The sequence below is a fragment of the Heteronotia binoei genome, chromosome 8, assembly GCF_032191835.1.
Source record: "Heteronotia binoei isolate CCM8104 ecotype False Entrance Well chromosome 8, APGP_CSIRO_Hbin_v1, whole genome shotgun sequence".
NCBI classification, from domain to species: Eukaryota; Metazoa; Chordata; class Lepidosauria; order Squamata; family Gekkonidae; genus Heteronotia; species Heteronotia binoei.
In genome coordinates this window covers 127,098,624-127,116,425 of record NC_083230.1, presented here as the reverse complement: position 1 = coordinate 127,116,425, position 17,802 = coordinate 127,098,624, and the positions used below count along the sequence as shown (strand labels likewise).

Genomic DNA, 17,802 nt, shown 5'->3' with positions numbered 1-17,802 from the left:
TTGTGGCTCTTACGTTAAGCAAGTTAGGCTACCCTGGCCTGGCAAGTCAGTTTGCTGGCTTGAAGTGCCTGCATTTTTCTCTCTTGACCAGCTGCTTTGGGGGCGCAACAGGTAAGCAAGCGAGGCCTGATGCTGTGGGAGTCTGAACCACGGAGCTGAGGCGGTTGCAAGAGAAGTTTCTCACAGGGGAGAGGCCATGACTTCACGACAGAGCCTCTGCTTGGCAGGCAGAAGGTCCCAGGTTCAATCCCCAGCATTCCCACTTAGATGAACCAGGCAAATAAATATAGAACACTCCGTGAGGGTTTTTACTCATGCATATACCAAAACAATTTTGATACGAAACATTTACGAAATATTAATATACTAAATTTCTATACCGCTTTCCAAAACAGGCGTGGCTGCAAACGGACTGCTGCTTCTGTCCTCTTTTCGGAGTATCCTTCTTCAGGCAGCTCACCAAAGGGGTAAATTATTTCAATTGGCTGTGCTCTTGTCGCCAGTGGATCTGGCGCAACACTTCTATTTGCCCTGGGCTTCTCTTGAAAGGGCCAGACCAGAGAAGCCCAGGGCAAATAGAAGTGTTGAGCCAAACCCCTTGGAGACAAGAGCACAGCCAGCTGAAATAATTTACCCCTTTGGTGAGCTGCTTGAAGAAGGAAACTCCGAAAAGAGGACGGAAGCAGCAGTCCGTTTGCAGCCACACCTGTTCTGCGAAGCTGTCATATCCATTTTGGAATTTCTTGGACTTAGTGTAGCTCTGCAAACAAAGAGAACATAAGAGAAGCCATGTTGGATCAGGCCAATGGCCCATCCAGTCCAACACTCTGTGTCACACAGTGGCCAATATATGTGTGTGTATACACACACACACGCGCACACACATATATATATATATACTGTGGCTAATAGCCACTGATGGACCTCTGCTCCATATTTTTATCCAATCCCCTCTTAAAGCTGGCTATGCTTGTAGCCGCCACCACCTCCTGTGGCAGTGAATTCCACATGTTAATTACCGTCTGGGTGAAGAAGTACTTCCTTTTATCCGTTCTAACCCGACTCCTCAGCAATTTCATTGAATGCCCACGAGTTCTTGTATTGTGAGAAAGGGAGAAAAGTACTTCTTTCTCTGCTTTCTCCATCCCATGCATAATCTTGTAAACCTTTATCATGTCACCCCACAGTCGACGTTTCTCCAAGCTAAAGAGCCCCAAGCGTTTTAACCTTTCTTAAAGGTTTTTAACATTGGACAATTTTCTGCAGGAGGGAATTTTTGGAAAACCGCTGGACATTGTTTAGTATAAAAATGGTTTTGGTATTGTGTGCATTAGTACAAACCCTCATGGAGTATGCTATATTTATTTGCCTATTTATGCCTGTGAGCTCTCTAGTTTGACTGAAATGAACCAGGCGGGAGGTGATGGGAAAGACCTTTTTCTGCCTGAGACCCTGGAGAGCGGCTGCCAGTCTGAGCAGACAAGACTGACCTCAATGCACCAAGTGTCTGGCTTAGTCTGAAGGAGCTTCACACGTGTTCGTGTCTGTGTTCAGTTGCGTTCATTTATTATTCATTTCTTTTATTTAATTCCATTTATATCCCGCCCTCCCCGCCTCAGGGCGGCTTACATGCTCGTGCGGATGCAGGAGTATAAAACATATAGAAGGCATAAAAACCACGAAACAGTTTTGAAAGAGAAAAATTAACCTTTTGATGCTCTGGTCTTAAATTCCGATTTATGTTCCCTGTAGGCAGATCTTAGATGGTCCTTTCCGCTGCTGCTTCAGGGCAGCTTGCGAGAGGTGGTCCAGATGTTTCCTGGGGACTGTAGTGGCCGGCAGTCTAGTTTGCAAACGCCTGGTGGAAGAGTGCCGTCTTACAGGCCCTGCGGAACTCCTGTATGAGCTCCCGCAGGGCCCTAACTTCTTCCGGCAACTCGTTCCACCAGCGCGGGGCCGCTACAGAGAAGGCCCTGGCTCTAGTTGTCATGAGCCTGGCCTCCTTAGGGCCAGGGATTGAAAGCAGATTTTGTGAACCAGACCGAATCTGGGGAACATGTGGGGAAAGGCGGTCCCTAAGGTGTACGAGTCCCTGGCCATAAAGGGCCTTAAAGGTAACGACCAGCACCTTGAAACGAACCCGGTATGCAGTAGGCATAGCAGTGTGCGTTTGAAGCACCCTGATTTTAGACCTTTGCCCTCTCTTTCTGTCTTTGCCTTCAGCACAAATACATCTCCATCTCCGATGTGCAGATCAAGAACGAAGAGGAGCTGGAGAAATGTCCTTTGTCTTTGGTAAGCGGCTTCCAAGGGGTCCCCGAGGCATTTCCAGTCTGCCTTGCTTGCAACGCGACCCCCAACCGGTGTTCCCTCTAAGCTGAGTCAGCGTGAGCTAGCTCACAGATTTTTACCCTCCGGCTCACACCTTTTTGTCTTAGCTCAGGAAGGAGCACACTAATTAATGCAGCAGCTCTTTCCCCCAACCCATGGCATTGGAGGAGGAAGCTAAGAGACCCCTCCAAAGTCTCCCCCACGAGAGCAGGAGGAGGAGGGGAGGGGAGGGAGGGGAGGAGGAGGGGAAGGGGGAGAGAGGCCCTCTTCTTGACACTTGGGGGGGGGCTCTGGGGAGGGCCGTCCTGCTATAGGGAAGCTCCTTCCCCCCACCCATGGGAGTGGAGGAGAGGGTTCAGGGACCCCAAAAGTCTCCCCCATGAAAGCAGGAGGAGGGGGAGGGGGAGGAGAGGGAGGGGGGAGGAGGGGAAGGGGGAGAGAGGACCTATTCTTGACCCTTGGGGGGGTCTGGGGAGGGCCGTCCTGCTATAGGGAAGCTCCTTCCCCCCACCCATGGGAGTGGAGGAGAGGGTTCAGGGACCCCGAAAGTCTCCCCCATGAAAGCAGGAGGAGGGGGAGGGGGAGGAGAGGGAGGGGGGAGGAGGGGAAGGGGGAGAGAGGACCTATTCTTGACCCTTGGGGGGGGAGGGCCATCCTGCTATAGGGAAGCTCCTTCCCCCCACCCATGGGAGTGGAGGAGAGGGTTCAGGGACCCCGAAAGTCTCCCCCATGAAAGCAGGAGGAGGGGGAGGAGAGGGAGGGGGGAGGAGGGGAAGGGGGAGAGAGGCCCTATTTTTGACACTTGGGGGGGTCTGGGGAGGGCCATCCTGCTATAGGGAAGCTCCTTCCCCCCACCCATGGGAGTGGAGGAGCGGGTTCAGGGACCCCCAAAGTCTCCCCCCGAGAGGAGGAGGACGGGGAGAGGCGCCGTTCTGGGGAGTTACTCGCTACCAGTGTACCCTCTAAGCTGAGTTAGTGTGAGCTAGCTCGCAGATTTTTACCCTCTGGCTCACTCCTTTTTGTCTTAGCTCAGGAAGGAGCACACTAATGAACGCAGCAGCTCTTTCCCCCAACCCATGGCATTGGAGGAGAAAGCTAAGAGACCCCCCCCCTTCAAAGTCTCCCCAAGAGCAGGAGGAGGAGGGGAGGGGAGGAGGAGGGGGAGGAAGGGGAGGAGGAGGAGAAGGGGGGGAGAGGCCCTATTCTTGACACTTGGGGAGGGGTCTGGGGAGGGCCGTCCTGCTATAGGGAAGCTCCTTCCTCCCACCCATGGGAGTGGAGAAGAGGGTTCAGGGACCCCCAAAGTCTCCCCCTGAGAGGAGGAGGACGGGGAGAGGCGCCGTTCTGGGGAGTTACTCGCTACCAGTGTTCCCTCTAAGCTGGTAGATTTTTAGCCTCCGGCTCACACCTTTTTGTGTCAGCTCAGGAAGGATGACCCCGGAGCACACTAATCGATGCAGCAGCTCGCCATTTTCATGCCGGCAGATCGCAGCTTTGATGCCAGCAGCTCACAAAGTAGAATTTTTGCTCACAAGACTTGGCAGCGTATAATAATAATAATAACAATTTTTAATGTCTATCCCGCCCTCCCCACCGAAGCAGGCTCAGGGCAGCTTACATGGCATAAATGGCAGACGTTCCAATAATACAATAATAAAATGCGCTCATTACATAGCAATTGCTTTTCTCAGTTAAAATATACTAGTACATTAAAACTTATCAGATTTAAAACCAACAAATTAATTCGGTGCTACAGTCTTGACGTCACTCATCGTGACGCAGTTTTGCATGACGACGGTAAAATAATTCCACATTAAGGAAAAAGACAGCTGGAAGAGGGTGATCTTGCAGGCCCCGCTCCGCAAGGCCCGTACCTCTTCTGGTCATTGGTTTCACCAGTGGGGAGCTTAGAGGGAACGTTGCCCCAAACCCCCCCACCCCCGCCTGTGCCACCCTGAAATCTTGCTCATATCTTTTTGGGAACGGGGAACAGAAAAGTATCTCCAAGCCTAGAAAGGGGTACACATTTCCCTGGATTGGCCATATAATATAGTGGGCTCTTTGCATAGATGTGACGAGGCTGTAGTGAACGTAGCTTTTTATTCCATACAACAAGGTACATGGCGGCTCGAGTGACGCTGAAGAACTGGGCCAGCGGGGCCAACTATATGAAAACGGATAAAAGGAAGTCCTTCTTCACCCAAAGGGTGATTAACATGTGGAATTCACTGCCACAGGAGGTGCTGGCGGCTACAAGCATAGCCAGCTTCAAGAGGGGATTGGATAAAAATATGGAGCAGAGGTCCATCAGTGGCTACTAGCCACAGTGTGTGTGTGTATATATGAGTGTGTGTGTGTATATATGTGTTTTTATGTATGTATGCGTGTGTGTGTGTGTGTGTGTGTATATATATATATACACACACACACACACACACACACACACACACACACACACATATATTGGACTGGATGGAACATTGGCCAAATCCAACATGGCTTCTCTTATGTTCTTCTGTGACACAGAGTGTTGGACTGGATGGGCCATTGGCCTGATCCAACAGGGCTTCTCTTATGTTCTTATGTGACACAGAGTGTTGGACTGGATGGGCCATTGGCCTGATCCAACATGGCTTCTCTTATGTGACACAGAGTGTTGGATTGGATGGGCCATTGGCCTGATCCAACATGGCTTCTCTTATGTTCTTATGTGACATAGAGTGTTGGACTGGATGGGCCATTGGCCTGATCCAGCATGGCATCTCTTATGTTCTTATGTGACACAGAGTGTTGGACTGGATGGGCCATTGGCCTGATCCAGCATGGCATCTCTTATGTTCTTATGTGACACAGAGTGTTGGACTGGATGGGCCGTTGGCCTGATCCAACATGGCTTCTCTTCTGTTCTTATGTGACACAGAGTGTTGGACTGGATGGGCCGTTGGCCTGATCCAGCATGGCATCTCTTATGTTCTTATGTGACACAGAGTGTTGGACTGGATGGGCCATTGGCCTGATCCAACATGGCATCTCTTATGTTCTTATGTGACACAGAGTGTTGGACTGGATGGGCCTTTGGCCTGATCCAACATGGCCTCTCTTATGTTCTTATATACACCAGGGGTGGCCAAGGATAGCTCTCCAGGTGTTTTTGCTTACAACTCCCATCAGCCCCAGCCAGCATGGCCAATGGCTGATGGAAGTTGTAGGCGAAAAACATCTGGAGAGCTTGTCAAGCATCGATATTTCTCAATAATCAAGCTTTTGTTCTTTAATCAAAAGTTGCTTTATTGTAGAACTCCGTAGCTTGCTCCAAGGACGGACTCCTTGGAAGTAATGACATACATAGTATTGAATAGTAACTTATATGCAAACTTCAAAAGGCTGGGTTACAGATAACTTCAAAAGAATAACATAAAGATGAAAATTAAGTTGCGGATTCAAAGGCTACTCACTAGTATCTCTTTTATGGCTAAGGAATGTCAGCTAATAAAAACATCTCCCTTTCTCACACATTCTCTGAGAGCTGATAAGACCTTGCTGTGTGAATCTGGGGGAGAGGCATTCTACACCGTTAATACAAGGTTACTCTAAACATCCTGGGTCCAGATGGATTTATTATGCACCTATTGAAGAGGAGAGAAGGGGCGAGGAAGAAAAGGGGGGGAAGGCAAGGGTGATGCTCTGCTTTATTTCTGGCCTGTCTGTTAAACACATATAGAAGTAACATATAGAAATAGCATGCTTGACAGAGCTACCCTTGGCCACCCTTGATATACACCACAGGGTTCCCGCGGAAGCATGCCATTGGATCGTTCAAACCGGCAGGGGGCCCGCGATTGGAGCAGGGCAGCAGGGATTTAGATGCTACTGCCCATTGTTCCCGAGTCCGCAAGCTCAGTCTATCTGGCTCCAATGAGCCAGGCAGGAATGCCATTAACTAAGTGAATCTAATCACATGTATAACAGGCCAAAAACCCTTTTTTGGAAGACCAACCAAAATGGCACCCAAAAAGTGTACCAAGTTTCAGATTCTCCAGAACTCTTCATCAGCCCCCCCCCCCCTTTCCAGCCTCTATCACTAATGGGCTTTAAAGCTCTTAGAGAGCCAGTTTAGTGTCATGGTAAAGCATACAGACTCCTATCTGGAAGAACCAGGTTTGATTCCCCACTCCTCCGCTCGCAGCTGCTGGAATGGCCTTGAGTCAGCCATAACCCTCACAGAGCTGTCCTTGAAAGGGCAGCTTCTGTTAGAGCTCTCTCAGCCCCACTCACCTCACAGGGTGTCTGTTGTGGGGGAAGAAGAGAAAGGAGATTGTAAGCCGCTTGGAGACTCTGATTCAGAGAGAGGGGTGGGGTATAAATCTATGGTTGTCATCATCTTATTTATAACTCACGTCAGCTTAAGACGTTGGCTGTTCAGGTTTAGTCACTTTCGTAAAGGAGAGCTTTTAAGAAATATACTATTAGAAGACCAAGGTCTTTGGAAAACAGCAGTGTATTTCTCACCGAGCAATAGATGGCTCCTCAGTTGATCAGTGTCAAACTTTTAAATATCTGGGCACCACCTTTAGTGATACTCTCCTGGGAAGCACATACAGAAATTTTAAAATCAACAGCCCTTCCGTCAAGGGGGGCGATTCTCTTACTTTCAAAAGAAGATAAAGTAATTAAGACAATTTATAATTATATTATTCAAATAAAGTTGGAGGACGAAGTTGTTAAAGAACCGATGATTAAATGGTCTCAGAACTTCCAAAAAAATATTGAGTTAAAGCAATGGGAAATATTCTGGAAAACTAATTATAAAGTTATAAAACCCGTAAACTTTCGAGAGAATTTTTTTAAGTTATTTCACAGGTGGTACATCACTCCTCTCCAGTTATCTAAAATCACTCAAGTTATATCCCCTAAGTGTTGGAAGTGTGAGTTGGAAATAGGCTCCTTTTATCACGTCTGGTGGAAATGTAAAATCACTACAAATTTTTGGCTGAGAGTTTATGATATGTTAAAGGCGATTCTTGGAACCAACATTCAAACCTGAATTAATGCTCCTGTCATTTGTTAGATCAGAAGTGTTACCAGAGGATGAGCACATAGCAATATATATTTTGACTGCAGCAAGAATTGTTTTTGCGAAGTACTGGAGGCAAAAGAAATGTCCAGAATTGAGTGAAGTTGTTGGAAAAAATTTTCATGCTGCAGAAATGGACATCTTATCAAATTTGTTAAAAGGGATACCTGAAAATGAAGCCTCTACCAAATGGGGAAAATTTTACAAGTGGTTAGGGAGAAATAAGTAACTGATCAGACCAGGTATTATCTGCGTTAGTCTTGTAAATGATAAATTTATGTATACTTTTGTGCTGAATTTCTTTCATGTCTTGGAACATACCTCAAATGACCTCTCTGAGGATGAATGACATGTTTGTCGCAATAGGAATTCATTTTGTTTGTATATCAATGAATTGTTGTATTCTGGCGAAAACACTGTTGTTTTAATAAAAAATTATAAAAGGAAAAAAAAAGGGGGGGGGATTCTCAAATTTTACCGCTCCAAAAGGGGGTTCCAGGTAGACCAGGCCTTAAAGCTCTTTCAGAGTAAGGTAACTGCCCACTTTCATTATGGTGTAGAGGTTTGGGGATGGAATGACCCCCTGACTGCAAACCTGTCAGTGTGGTGCAGTGGTGAAGTGTGCGGACTCTTATCTGGGAGAACCGGGTTTGATTCCCCACTCCTCCACTTGCAGCTGCTGGGATGGCCTTGGGTCAGCCAGAGCTCTCTTATCTGGGAGAACCGGGTTTGATTCCCCACTCCTCCACTTGCAGCTGCTGGAATGGCCTTGGGTCAGCCAGAGCTCTCTTATCTGGGAGAACCGGGTTTGCTTCCCCACTCCTCCACTTGCACCTGCTGGAATGGCCTTGGGTCTGCCTTAGCTCTTATCTGGGAGAACCGGGTTTGATTCCCCACTCCTACACTTGCACCTGCTGGAATGGCCTTGGGTCAGCCAGAGCTCTCTTATCTGGGAGAACCGGGTTTGATTCCCCACTCCTCCACTTGCACCTGCTGGAATGGCCCTGGGTCAGCCAGAGCTCTCTTATCTGGGAGAACCGAGTTTGATTCCCCACTCCTCCACTTGCACCTGCTGGAATGGCCTTGGGTCAGCCAGAGCTCTCTTATCTGGGAGAACCGGGTTTGATTCCCCACTCCTCCACTTGCACCTGCTGGAATGGCCTTGGGTCAGCCAGAGCTCTCTTATCTGGGAGAACCGGGTTTGATTCCCCACTCCTCCACTTGCACCTGCTGAAATGGCCTTGGGTCAGCCAGAGCTCTCTTATCTGGGAGAACCGGGTTTGCTTCCCCACTCCTCCACTTGCACCTGCTGGAATGGCCTTGGGTCAGCCAGAGCTCTTTTATCTGGGAGAACTGGGTTTGATTCCCCACTCCTCCACTTGCACCTGCTGGAATGGCCTTGGGTCAGCCAGAGCTCTCTTATCTGGGAGAGCCGGGTTTGATTCCCCACTCCTCCACTTGCACCTGCTGGAATGGCTTTGGGTCAGCCAGAGCTCTCTTATCTGGGAGAACCGGGTTTGATTCCCCACTCCTCCACTTGCAGCTGCTGGAATAGCCTTGGGTCAGCCAGAGCTCTCTTATCTGGGAGAACCGGGTGTGATTCCCCACTCCTCCACTTGCAGCTGCTGGAATGGCCTTGGGTCAGCCAGAGCTCTCTTATCTGGGAGAACCAGGTTTGATTCCCCACTCCTCCACTTGCAGCTGCTGGAATGGCCTTGGGTCAGCCAGAGAGCCAGTTTGGTGTAGTGGTTAAGTGCGCGGACTCTTATCTGGGAGAACCGGGTTTGGTTCCCCACTCCTCCGCTTGCAGCTGCTGGAATGGCCTTGGGTCAGCCATAGCTCTCGCAGAGGTTGTCCTTGACGGGGCAGCTGCTGTGAGAGCTCTCTCAGCCCCACCCACCTCGCAGGGTGTCTGTTGTGGGGGGAGAAGATATAGGAGATTGTAAGCCGCTCTGAGTCTCTGATTCAGAGATAAGGGCGGGGTACAAATCTGCAATTCTTCTTCTATAGAGAATCCAAAGCCTTTTCTTAAAATGGCTATCGGTGCTACCCCCAAACACCTAACTGCTTTGTTGAGAGCAGTTCTCTCTTCGGGCACGTGATCGCAAAGCCCTTTTTAATTACTGGCACAAACTGAAGAGAGACCCGGTTAAGTCATTTCTCAAGCATTTGTTTCTCTGTAAGCCTAAAAGATCCTAAGTGGCAATCCAATTATAACAAAATTCTTCAAACATATAATTAGCCAGATGTTGTCCAAGGAGTCTCTCAGGCTGAAGTTAATGGTGGGTCCCAAATATACACATACGATGCTGCTACAGGCAGACAAGTTATACAAGAAACTAAATTTTCACCCTGGTACAAATCAGTTAAATTAGACCATCCTAGGGCACACTATCTGCCCAAGATCTCCTTATTAAAATTACACTCAGTTTTTGCATCCATTGTTTATGCATGGGATAGAGAAGGTAGAGAAAGAAGTCCTTTTCTCCCCTCACAATACAAGAACTCGTGGGCATTTAATGGAATTGCTGAGCAGTCGGGTTAGAACAGATAAAAGGAAGTCTTTCTTCGCCCAAAGGGTGATTAACATGCGGAATTCACTGCCACAGGAGGTGGTGGCGGCTAAAGCATAGACAGCTTCAAGAGGGGATTGGATAAACATATGGAGCAGAGGTCCATCAGTGGCTATTAGTTGCAGCATATTGTTGGAACGCTCTGTCTGGGGCAGTGATGCTCTGTATGCTTGGTGATTTGGGGGGGGGGCACAGTGGGAGGGCTTCTAGTTTACTGGCCCCACTGGTGGACCTCCTGATGGCACTTGGGGTTTTTTGACCACTGTGGGACCCAGAATGTTGGACTGGATGGGCTATTGGACTGATCCAACATGGCTTCTCTTATGTTCTTATGTGACACAGAGTGTTGGACTGGATGGGCCATTGGCCTGATCCAACAGGGCTTCTCTCATGTTCTTATGTGACACAGAGTGTTGGACTGGATGGGCCGTTGGCCTGATCCAACATGGCTTCTCTTATGGTCTTCTGTGACACAGAATGTTGGACTGGATGGGCCATTGGCCTGATCCATCATGGCTTCTCTTATGTTCTTCTGTGACACACAGTGTTGTACTGGATGGGCCTTTGGCCTGATCCATCATGGCTTCTCTTATGTTCTTCTGTGACACAGAGTGTTGGACTGGAGGGGCCATTGGTGTGATCCAACATGGCTTCTCTTGTTCTTCTGTGACACAGAGTGTTGGATTGGATGGGCCATTAGCCTGATCCAACATGGCTTCTCTTATGAACATATGAACATATGAAGCTGCCTTATACTGAATCAGACCCTCGGTCCATCAAAGTCAGTATTGTCTTCTCAGACTGGCAGCGGCTCTCCAGGGTCTCAAGCTGAGGTTTTTCACACCTATTTGCCTGGACCCTTTTTTGGAGATGCCGGGGATTGAACCTGGGACCTTCTGCTTCCCAAGCAGATGCTCTACCACTGAGCCACCGTCCCTTCCCTTATGTTCTTCTGTGACACAGAGTGTTGGACTGGATGGGCCTTTGGCCTGATCCAACATGGCTTCTCTTATGGTCTTCTGTGACACAGAATGTTGGACTGGATGGGCCATTGGCCTGATCCATCATGGCTTCTCTTATGTTCTTCTGTGACACAGAGTGTTGAACTGGATGGGCCTTTGGCCTGATCCAACATGGCTTCTCTTATGTTCTTCTGTGACACAGAGTGTTGGACTGGATGGGCCTTTGGCCTGATCCAACATGGCTTCTCTTATGTTCTTCTGTGACACACAGTGTTGTACTGGATGGGCCTTTGGCCTGATCCATCATGGCTTCTCTTATGTTCTTCTGTGACACAGAGTGTTGGACTGGAGGGGCCATTGGTGTGATCCAACATGGCTTCTCTTGTTCTTCTGTGACACAGAGTGTTGGATTGGATGGGCCATTAGCCTGATCCAACATGGCTTCTCTTCTGTTCTTATGTGACACAGAGTGTTGGACTGGATGGGCCTTTGGCCTGATCCAACATGACTTCTCTTATGTACTTTTGTGACACGGAGTGTTGGACTGGATGGGCCCTTGGCCTGATCCAACATGGCTTCTCTTATGTTCTTCTGTGACACAGAGTGTTGGACTGGATGGGCCTTTGGCCTGATCCAACATGGCTTCTCATGTTCTTATGTGACACAGAGTGTTGGACTGGAGGGGCCATTGGTGTGACCCAACATGGCTTCTCTTGTTCTTCTGTGACACAGAGTGTTGGATTGGATGGGCCATTAGCCTGATCCAACATGGCTTCTCTTCTGTTCTTATGTGACACAGAGTGTTGGACTGGATGGGCCTTTGGCCTGATCCAACATGGCTTCTCTTATGTTCTTCTGTGACACAGAGTGTTGGACTGGATGGGCCTTTGGCCTGATCCAACATGGCTTCTCTTATGTTCTTCTTTGACACAGAATGTTGGACTGGATGGGCCTTTGGCCTGAACCATCATGGCTTCTCTGATGTTCTTCTGTGACACGGAGTGTTGGACTGGATGGGCTTTTGGCCTGATCCAACATGGCTTCTCTTATGTTCTTATGTGACACAGAGTGTTGGACTGGATGGGCCTTTGGCCTGATCCAACATGGCTTCTCTTACGTTCTTTTGTGACATAGAGTGTTGGACTGGATGGGCCTTTGGCCTGATCCATCATGGCTTCTCTGATGTTCTTCTGTGACACAGAGTGTTGGACTGGAGGGGCCTCTGGCCTGATCCATCATGGCTTCTCTGATGGTCTTCTGTGACACAGAGTGTTGGACTGGATGGGCCTTTGGCCTGATCCAACATGGCTTCTCTGATGTTCTTCTGTGACACAGAGTGTTGGACTGGATGGGCCTTTGGCCTGATCCAACATGGCTTCTCTGATGTTCTTCTGTGACACAGAGTGTTGGACTGGATGGGCCTTTGGCCTGATCCAACATGGCTTCTCTGATGTTCTTCTGTGACACAGAGTGTTGGACTGGATGGGCCTTTGGCCTGATCCAACATGGCTTCTCTTATGTTCTTTTGTGACACAGATTGTTGGACTGGATGGGCCTTTGGCCTGATCCATCATGGCTTCTCTGATGTTCTTCTGTGACACAGAGTGTTGGACTGGAGGGGCCTCTGGCCTGATCCATCATGGCTTCTCTGATGTTCTTCTGTGACACAGAGTGTTGGACTGGATGGGCCTTTGGCCTGATCCAACATGGCTTCTCTGATGTTCTTATGTGACACAGAGTGTTGGACTGGATGGGCCTTTGGCCTGATCCATCATGGCTTCTCTGATGTTCTTCTGTGACACAGAGTGTTGGACTGGAGGGGCCTCTGGCCTGATCCATCATGGCTTCTCTGATGGTCTTCTGTGACACAGAGTGTTGGACTGGATGGGCCTTTGGCCTGATCCAACATGGCTTCTCTGATGTTCTTCTGTGACACAGAGTGTTGGACTGGATGGGCCTTTGGCCTGATCCAACATGGCTTCTCTGATGTTCTTCTGTGACACAGAGTGTTGGACTGGATGGGCCTTTGGCCTGATCCAACATGGCTTCTCTGATGTTCTTCTGTGACACAGAGTGTTGGACTGGATGGGCCTTTGGCCTGATCCAACATGGCTTCTCTTATGTTCTTTTGTGACACAGATTGTTGGACTGGATGGGCCTTTGGCCTGATCCATCATGGCTTCTCTGATGTTCTTCTGTGACACAGAGTGTTGGACTGGAGGGGCCTCTGGCCTGATCCATCATGGCTTCTCTGATGTTCTTCTGTGACACAGAGTGTTGGACTGGATGGGCCTTTGGCCTGATCCAACATGGCTTCTCTGATGTTCTTCTGTGACACAGAGTGTTGGACTGGATGGGCCTTTGGCCTGATCCAACATGGCTTCTCTGATGTTCTTCTGTGACACAGAGTGTTGGACTGGATGGGCCTTTGGCCTGATCCAACATGGCTTCTCTTCTGTTCTTATGTGACACAGAGTGTTGGACTGGATGGGCCTTTGGCCTGATCCAACATGGCTTCTCTGATGTTCTTCTGTGACACAGAGTGTTGGACTGGATGGGCCTTTGGCCTGATCCATCATGGCTTCTCTGATGTTCTTCTGTGACACAGAGTGTTGGACTGGATGGGCCTTTGGCCTGATCCAACATGGCTTCTCTGATGTTCTTCTGTGACACAGAGTGTTGGACTGGATGGGCCTTTGGCCTGATCCAACATGGCTTCTCTGATGTTCTTCTGTGACACAGAGTGTTGGACTGGATGGGCCTTTGGCCTGATCCAACATGGCTTCTCTGATGTTCTTCTGTGACACAGAGTGTTGGACTGGAGGGGCCTCTGGCCTGACCCAGCATAGCTTCTCTCATGTTCTTTCGTACTGTGCCTTACAATTTTTCTTTACTGCCTCTCCCTTTTTTCCAGGGGGAAGAAGATGTGCAAGAGACCCCCTGTGAAATGCTGTACCAGGCAATGTTGTACAACTTGCCGCAGTACATGGTGCGTAACTTGTGTGTGTGTACACATATGAAGAATTTGTGTATATGCAGGAAGGAAGTGGCAGCTCAGAGATCTTGCCAGAAGTAGGAACAGTTGAAGGAGATGACCCTGGGGAACTGTCATGATCCTGGGCCTTGTGAGGCCTGCAGGCCCCAGGGAAGCCTGCCTAGGAGTTTCTGGAAAAAGCCTTCGTTTCCCTGGATCCCCCTCTGTCTCTCTGATTGGGTGGCAAGGTTTTGGAGGGAAACTAGTCCAGAGAGGGGTGGGACCTGGGAGGATAGCATAAAAAGGGCCAAGCGCAGGCAGGTTGGGTTTTTTTCCTGGAGAGGCTGCAGGCAGGGAGGTTTTATGTCTAGAGAGTCTGCAGACAGAGAAAGGCTGCTGTCTGGAACTGGCAGCAAGAAAAGATCACCACTAAGGGAAGGTGGTGAGTTTGGTATTAGAGTAGGGACTGTATAGCTAAATGCGTCAGGGCTTTTGTTTCTTTGCACCAACTTTTAGCGTTTCGTATTCACTTTAGCATTAAATCTTTGTCACCCACTTATTGTTTTGGAGCACTAATAATAAACTTCTTTTTATTGTTATCCTGCCTGGGTCCTCACGTCTCCTTGGTCACAGTTAAGAGGTATTTATTAATAAGGAGGTCTCGGGTTGTCACTCTACACGTGACAGGGTGGTTTGGTGCTCTGGGCCCTCCATACAGAGCCTGACCAGAGAGGTGGCAGCCAGTAGAAGGCTCTGCCAGGCCCCTCCTATGTGACAGGAACCGAGCCAAAAGATGTGCTGTGGGGACAGCAGCGGCTTCCTTCTGGCCATCTCCAGCTAGACCTCCTTTCCCAGATTTGAGAACGTCGCTGCAGATCTTCCTCAGTCCTGCCCTTGTGGAGTTGGGCCGAGGGAGGGTCAGGTGCTTTGTTTTGCAGGAGAGGGCAGGCTTCTTTGGGCCGTCTGGAGGAGTCCTTCGTATACAGTTCCAGACAGCAGCCTTTCTCTGTCTGCAGACTCTCTAGACATAAAACCTCCCTGCCTGCAGCCTCTCCAGGAAAGAGCCCATCCTGCCTGCGCTTGGCCCTTTTTATGCTACCCTCCCAGGTCCCACCCCTCTTTGGACTAGTTTCCCTCCAAAACCTTGCCACCCAATCAGGACTTTTAAGGAGGATGACAGGCTCTTGGGTGCCAGTTTGTGTAGTGCAGGGAAGGCCAAACTGTGGCTCAGGAGCCACATGTGGCTCTTTCACACACATTGTGTGGCTCTCGAGGTCCCCAACACCCCATCGGCAGGCTTGCAGAAGGGATTTCTCTCTTTAAATCACTTCTGCAAGCAAAGCCAGCCAGAGGCTTGGAGAATGCTTTTAAAGTTAAAGTTGCTTTATTTCTACTTCTCCCTTCCCATCTATATGCCTCCCTCCCTTCCTCCTTTCCTTCTTTCCTTCCTTGAGGCTCTCAAACATCTGACATTTATTCTGTGTGGCTCTTGCATTAAGCAAGGTTGGCCACCTCTGGTGTACTGGTGAAGTGTGCGGACTCTTCTCTGGGAGAACCGGGTTTGACTCCCCACTCCTCCACTTGCAGCTGCTGCAATGGCCTTGGGTCAGCCAGAGCTCTCTTATCTGGGAGAACCAGGTTTGATTCCCCATTCCTTTACTTGCACCTGTTGGAATGGACTTGGGTCAGCCAGAGCTCTCTTATCTGGGAGAACCGGGTTGGATTCCTCACTCCTCCACTCGCAACTGCTGGAATGGCCTTGGGTCAGCCAGAGCTCTCTTATCTGGGAGAACCGGGTTTGATTCCCCACTCCTCCACTTGCAGCTGCTGGAATGGCCTTGGGTCAGCCAGAGCTCTCTTATCTGGGAGAACCGGGTTTGGTTCCCCACTCCTCCACTTGCACCTGCTGGAATGGCCTTGGGTCAGCCAGAGCTCTCTTATCTGGGAGAAGCGGGTTGGATTCCTCACTCCTCCACTCGCAACTGCTGGAATGGCCTTGGGTCAGCCAGAGCTCACTTATCTGGGAGAACCGGGTTTGATTCCCCATTCCTTTACTTGCACCTGTTGGAATGGCCTTGGGTCAGCCAGAGCTCTCTTATCTGGGAGAACCCGGTTGGATTCCTCACTCCTCCACTCGCAACTGCTGGAATGGCCTTGGGTCAGCCAGAGCTCTCTTATCTGAGAGAACCGGGGTTGATTCCCCACTCCTCCACTTGCAGCTGCTGATGTGATCTTAGGTTAGCCTCAAGTTCTTTCTCAAGGTTGTTTTGCTCAAGAGCAGTTCTGCGAGAGAGCTCTCAGCCCCGCCCACCTCACCGCTGTTCTGTTGTGGGGAGGGGGAGGGAAAGGAGATTCTCTGAGACTCCTTTAGTTGCAAAGGGCGGGGTATAAATTATTTTCTTTTCTTCTGCTGCCTGCAGATCGCATTGCTGAAGATTCTTCTAGCCGCCGCCCCAACCTCTAAAGCCAAGACGGACTCTATCAACATCCTAGCAGATGTCCTACCTGAGGAGATGCCGTGAGTCCTTGATTGACTTGACGACTGTGGGAGGGGAACGGTGCTACCTTGCAGCTGGTAGAGATATGGGGCAGCTGAAGGGCTGCCAAGTGTTTGAGACGGAGGAAGGGTTGGATTTGGGTCTTGGAAAGAGTAATTTGTGACTTCAATGAAGGGTATAGATCCCCCTCCTCACTTTGTAGAGGGAATGTCTTACAATGGCTAAATAGAACTTCATAAGAACATAAGAGAAGCCATGTTGGATTAGACGAATGGCCCATCCAGTCCAACACTTTGTGTCACACAGCAGCCAAAACCCAGGTGCCATCAGGAGGTCCACCAGTGGGACCAGGACACTAGAAGCCCTCCCACTGTTTCCTCCTCCCAAGCATCAAGAAGACAGAGCATCACTGCCCCAGACATAAGAACATAAGAGAAACCATGTTGGATCAGGCCAATGGCCCATCCAGTCCAACACTCTGTGTCACACAGTGGCCAAAAAACCAAGGTGCCATCAAGAGGTCCACCAGTGGGGCCAGGACACTGGAAGCCCTCCCACTGTTACCTCTCCATGTTCAGTGGCAGCTTACATCTGAATGTAATCTGCAGCCTACCTATATTTCCTTGAATCTTACAACACTAAAAGGAGATTTACCCTAGCGAGGAGTATGTCCCTGCTATCTGCTGCAATAGAGCAGCGAAATAAAGGGACCTCTTATGTTCTCAGGTTCTGTTCCTGTTCCCTGACAGAAATAGACTCCTTGGAGCATATATTCTTCAATTGCTCTTTTTATTCGGTGAGCTGAAGGGAAATTATCAGCCCGCTGTTGGAAAGGTTTCTTGACAGATAAAATAAAATTAAATTAGACTATCTTCTGTTGGATAGGAACCACCAGGCAACAAGACAGGGGGCTAGGTTCCATTCCCAGGTTTATAAGGAACGCAAAAAGGGAGGCAAATAGGCCAAACGTTTCCCTTTTAACAAATTCTTAAGGGAGGGAGGCAACAGTGGGAGGGCTTTTAGTGTCCTGCATCCACTGATGGACCTCCTAATGGCACCTGTTTTTGTTTTTTGGCCACTGTATGACACAGAGTGTTGGTCTGGATGGGCCATTGGCCTGATCCAGCATGGCTTCTCTTATGTTCTTATGTGTGACACGGAGTATTGGACTGGATGGGCCATTGGCCTGATCCAACATGGCTTCTCTTACGTTCTTATGTGACACAGAGTGTTGGACTGGATGGGCCATTGGCCTGATCCAACATGGCTTCTCTGATGTTCTTCTGTGACACAGAGTGTTGGACTGGATGGGCCACTGGCCTGATCCAACATGGCTTCTCTTATGTTCTTCTGTGACACAGAGTGTTGGACTGGATAGGCCATTGGCCTG

At 49.3% G+C, this 17,802-nt stretch overlaps 1 protein-coding gene across 1 annotated transcript in view; it reads left to right on the top strand.

Moving 5' to 3' along the window:
• The window catches only part of STRIP2 (striatin interacting protein 2), a 59,977-nt gene that overhangs the window by 24,413 nt on the left and 17,762 nt on the right, over positions 1-17,802 (top strand). The window contains exons 11-13 of the mRNA XM_060246032.1: positions 2,224-2,295; positions 13,855-13,929; positions 16,335-16,432. Coding sequence (XP_060102015.1) covers positions 2,224-2,295; positions 13,855-13,929; positions 16,335-16,432 — 245 coding nt within the window. The remainder of the gene's footprint in view (positions 1-2,223; positions 2,296-13,854; positions 13,930-16,334; positions 16,433-17,802) is intronic.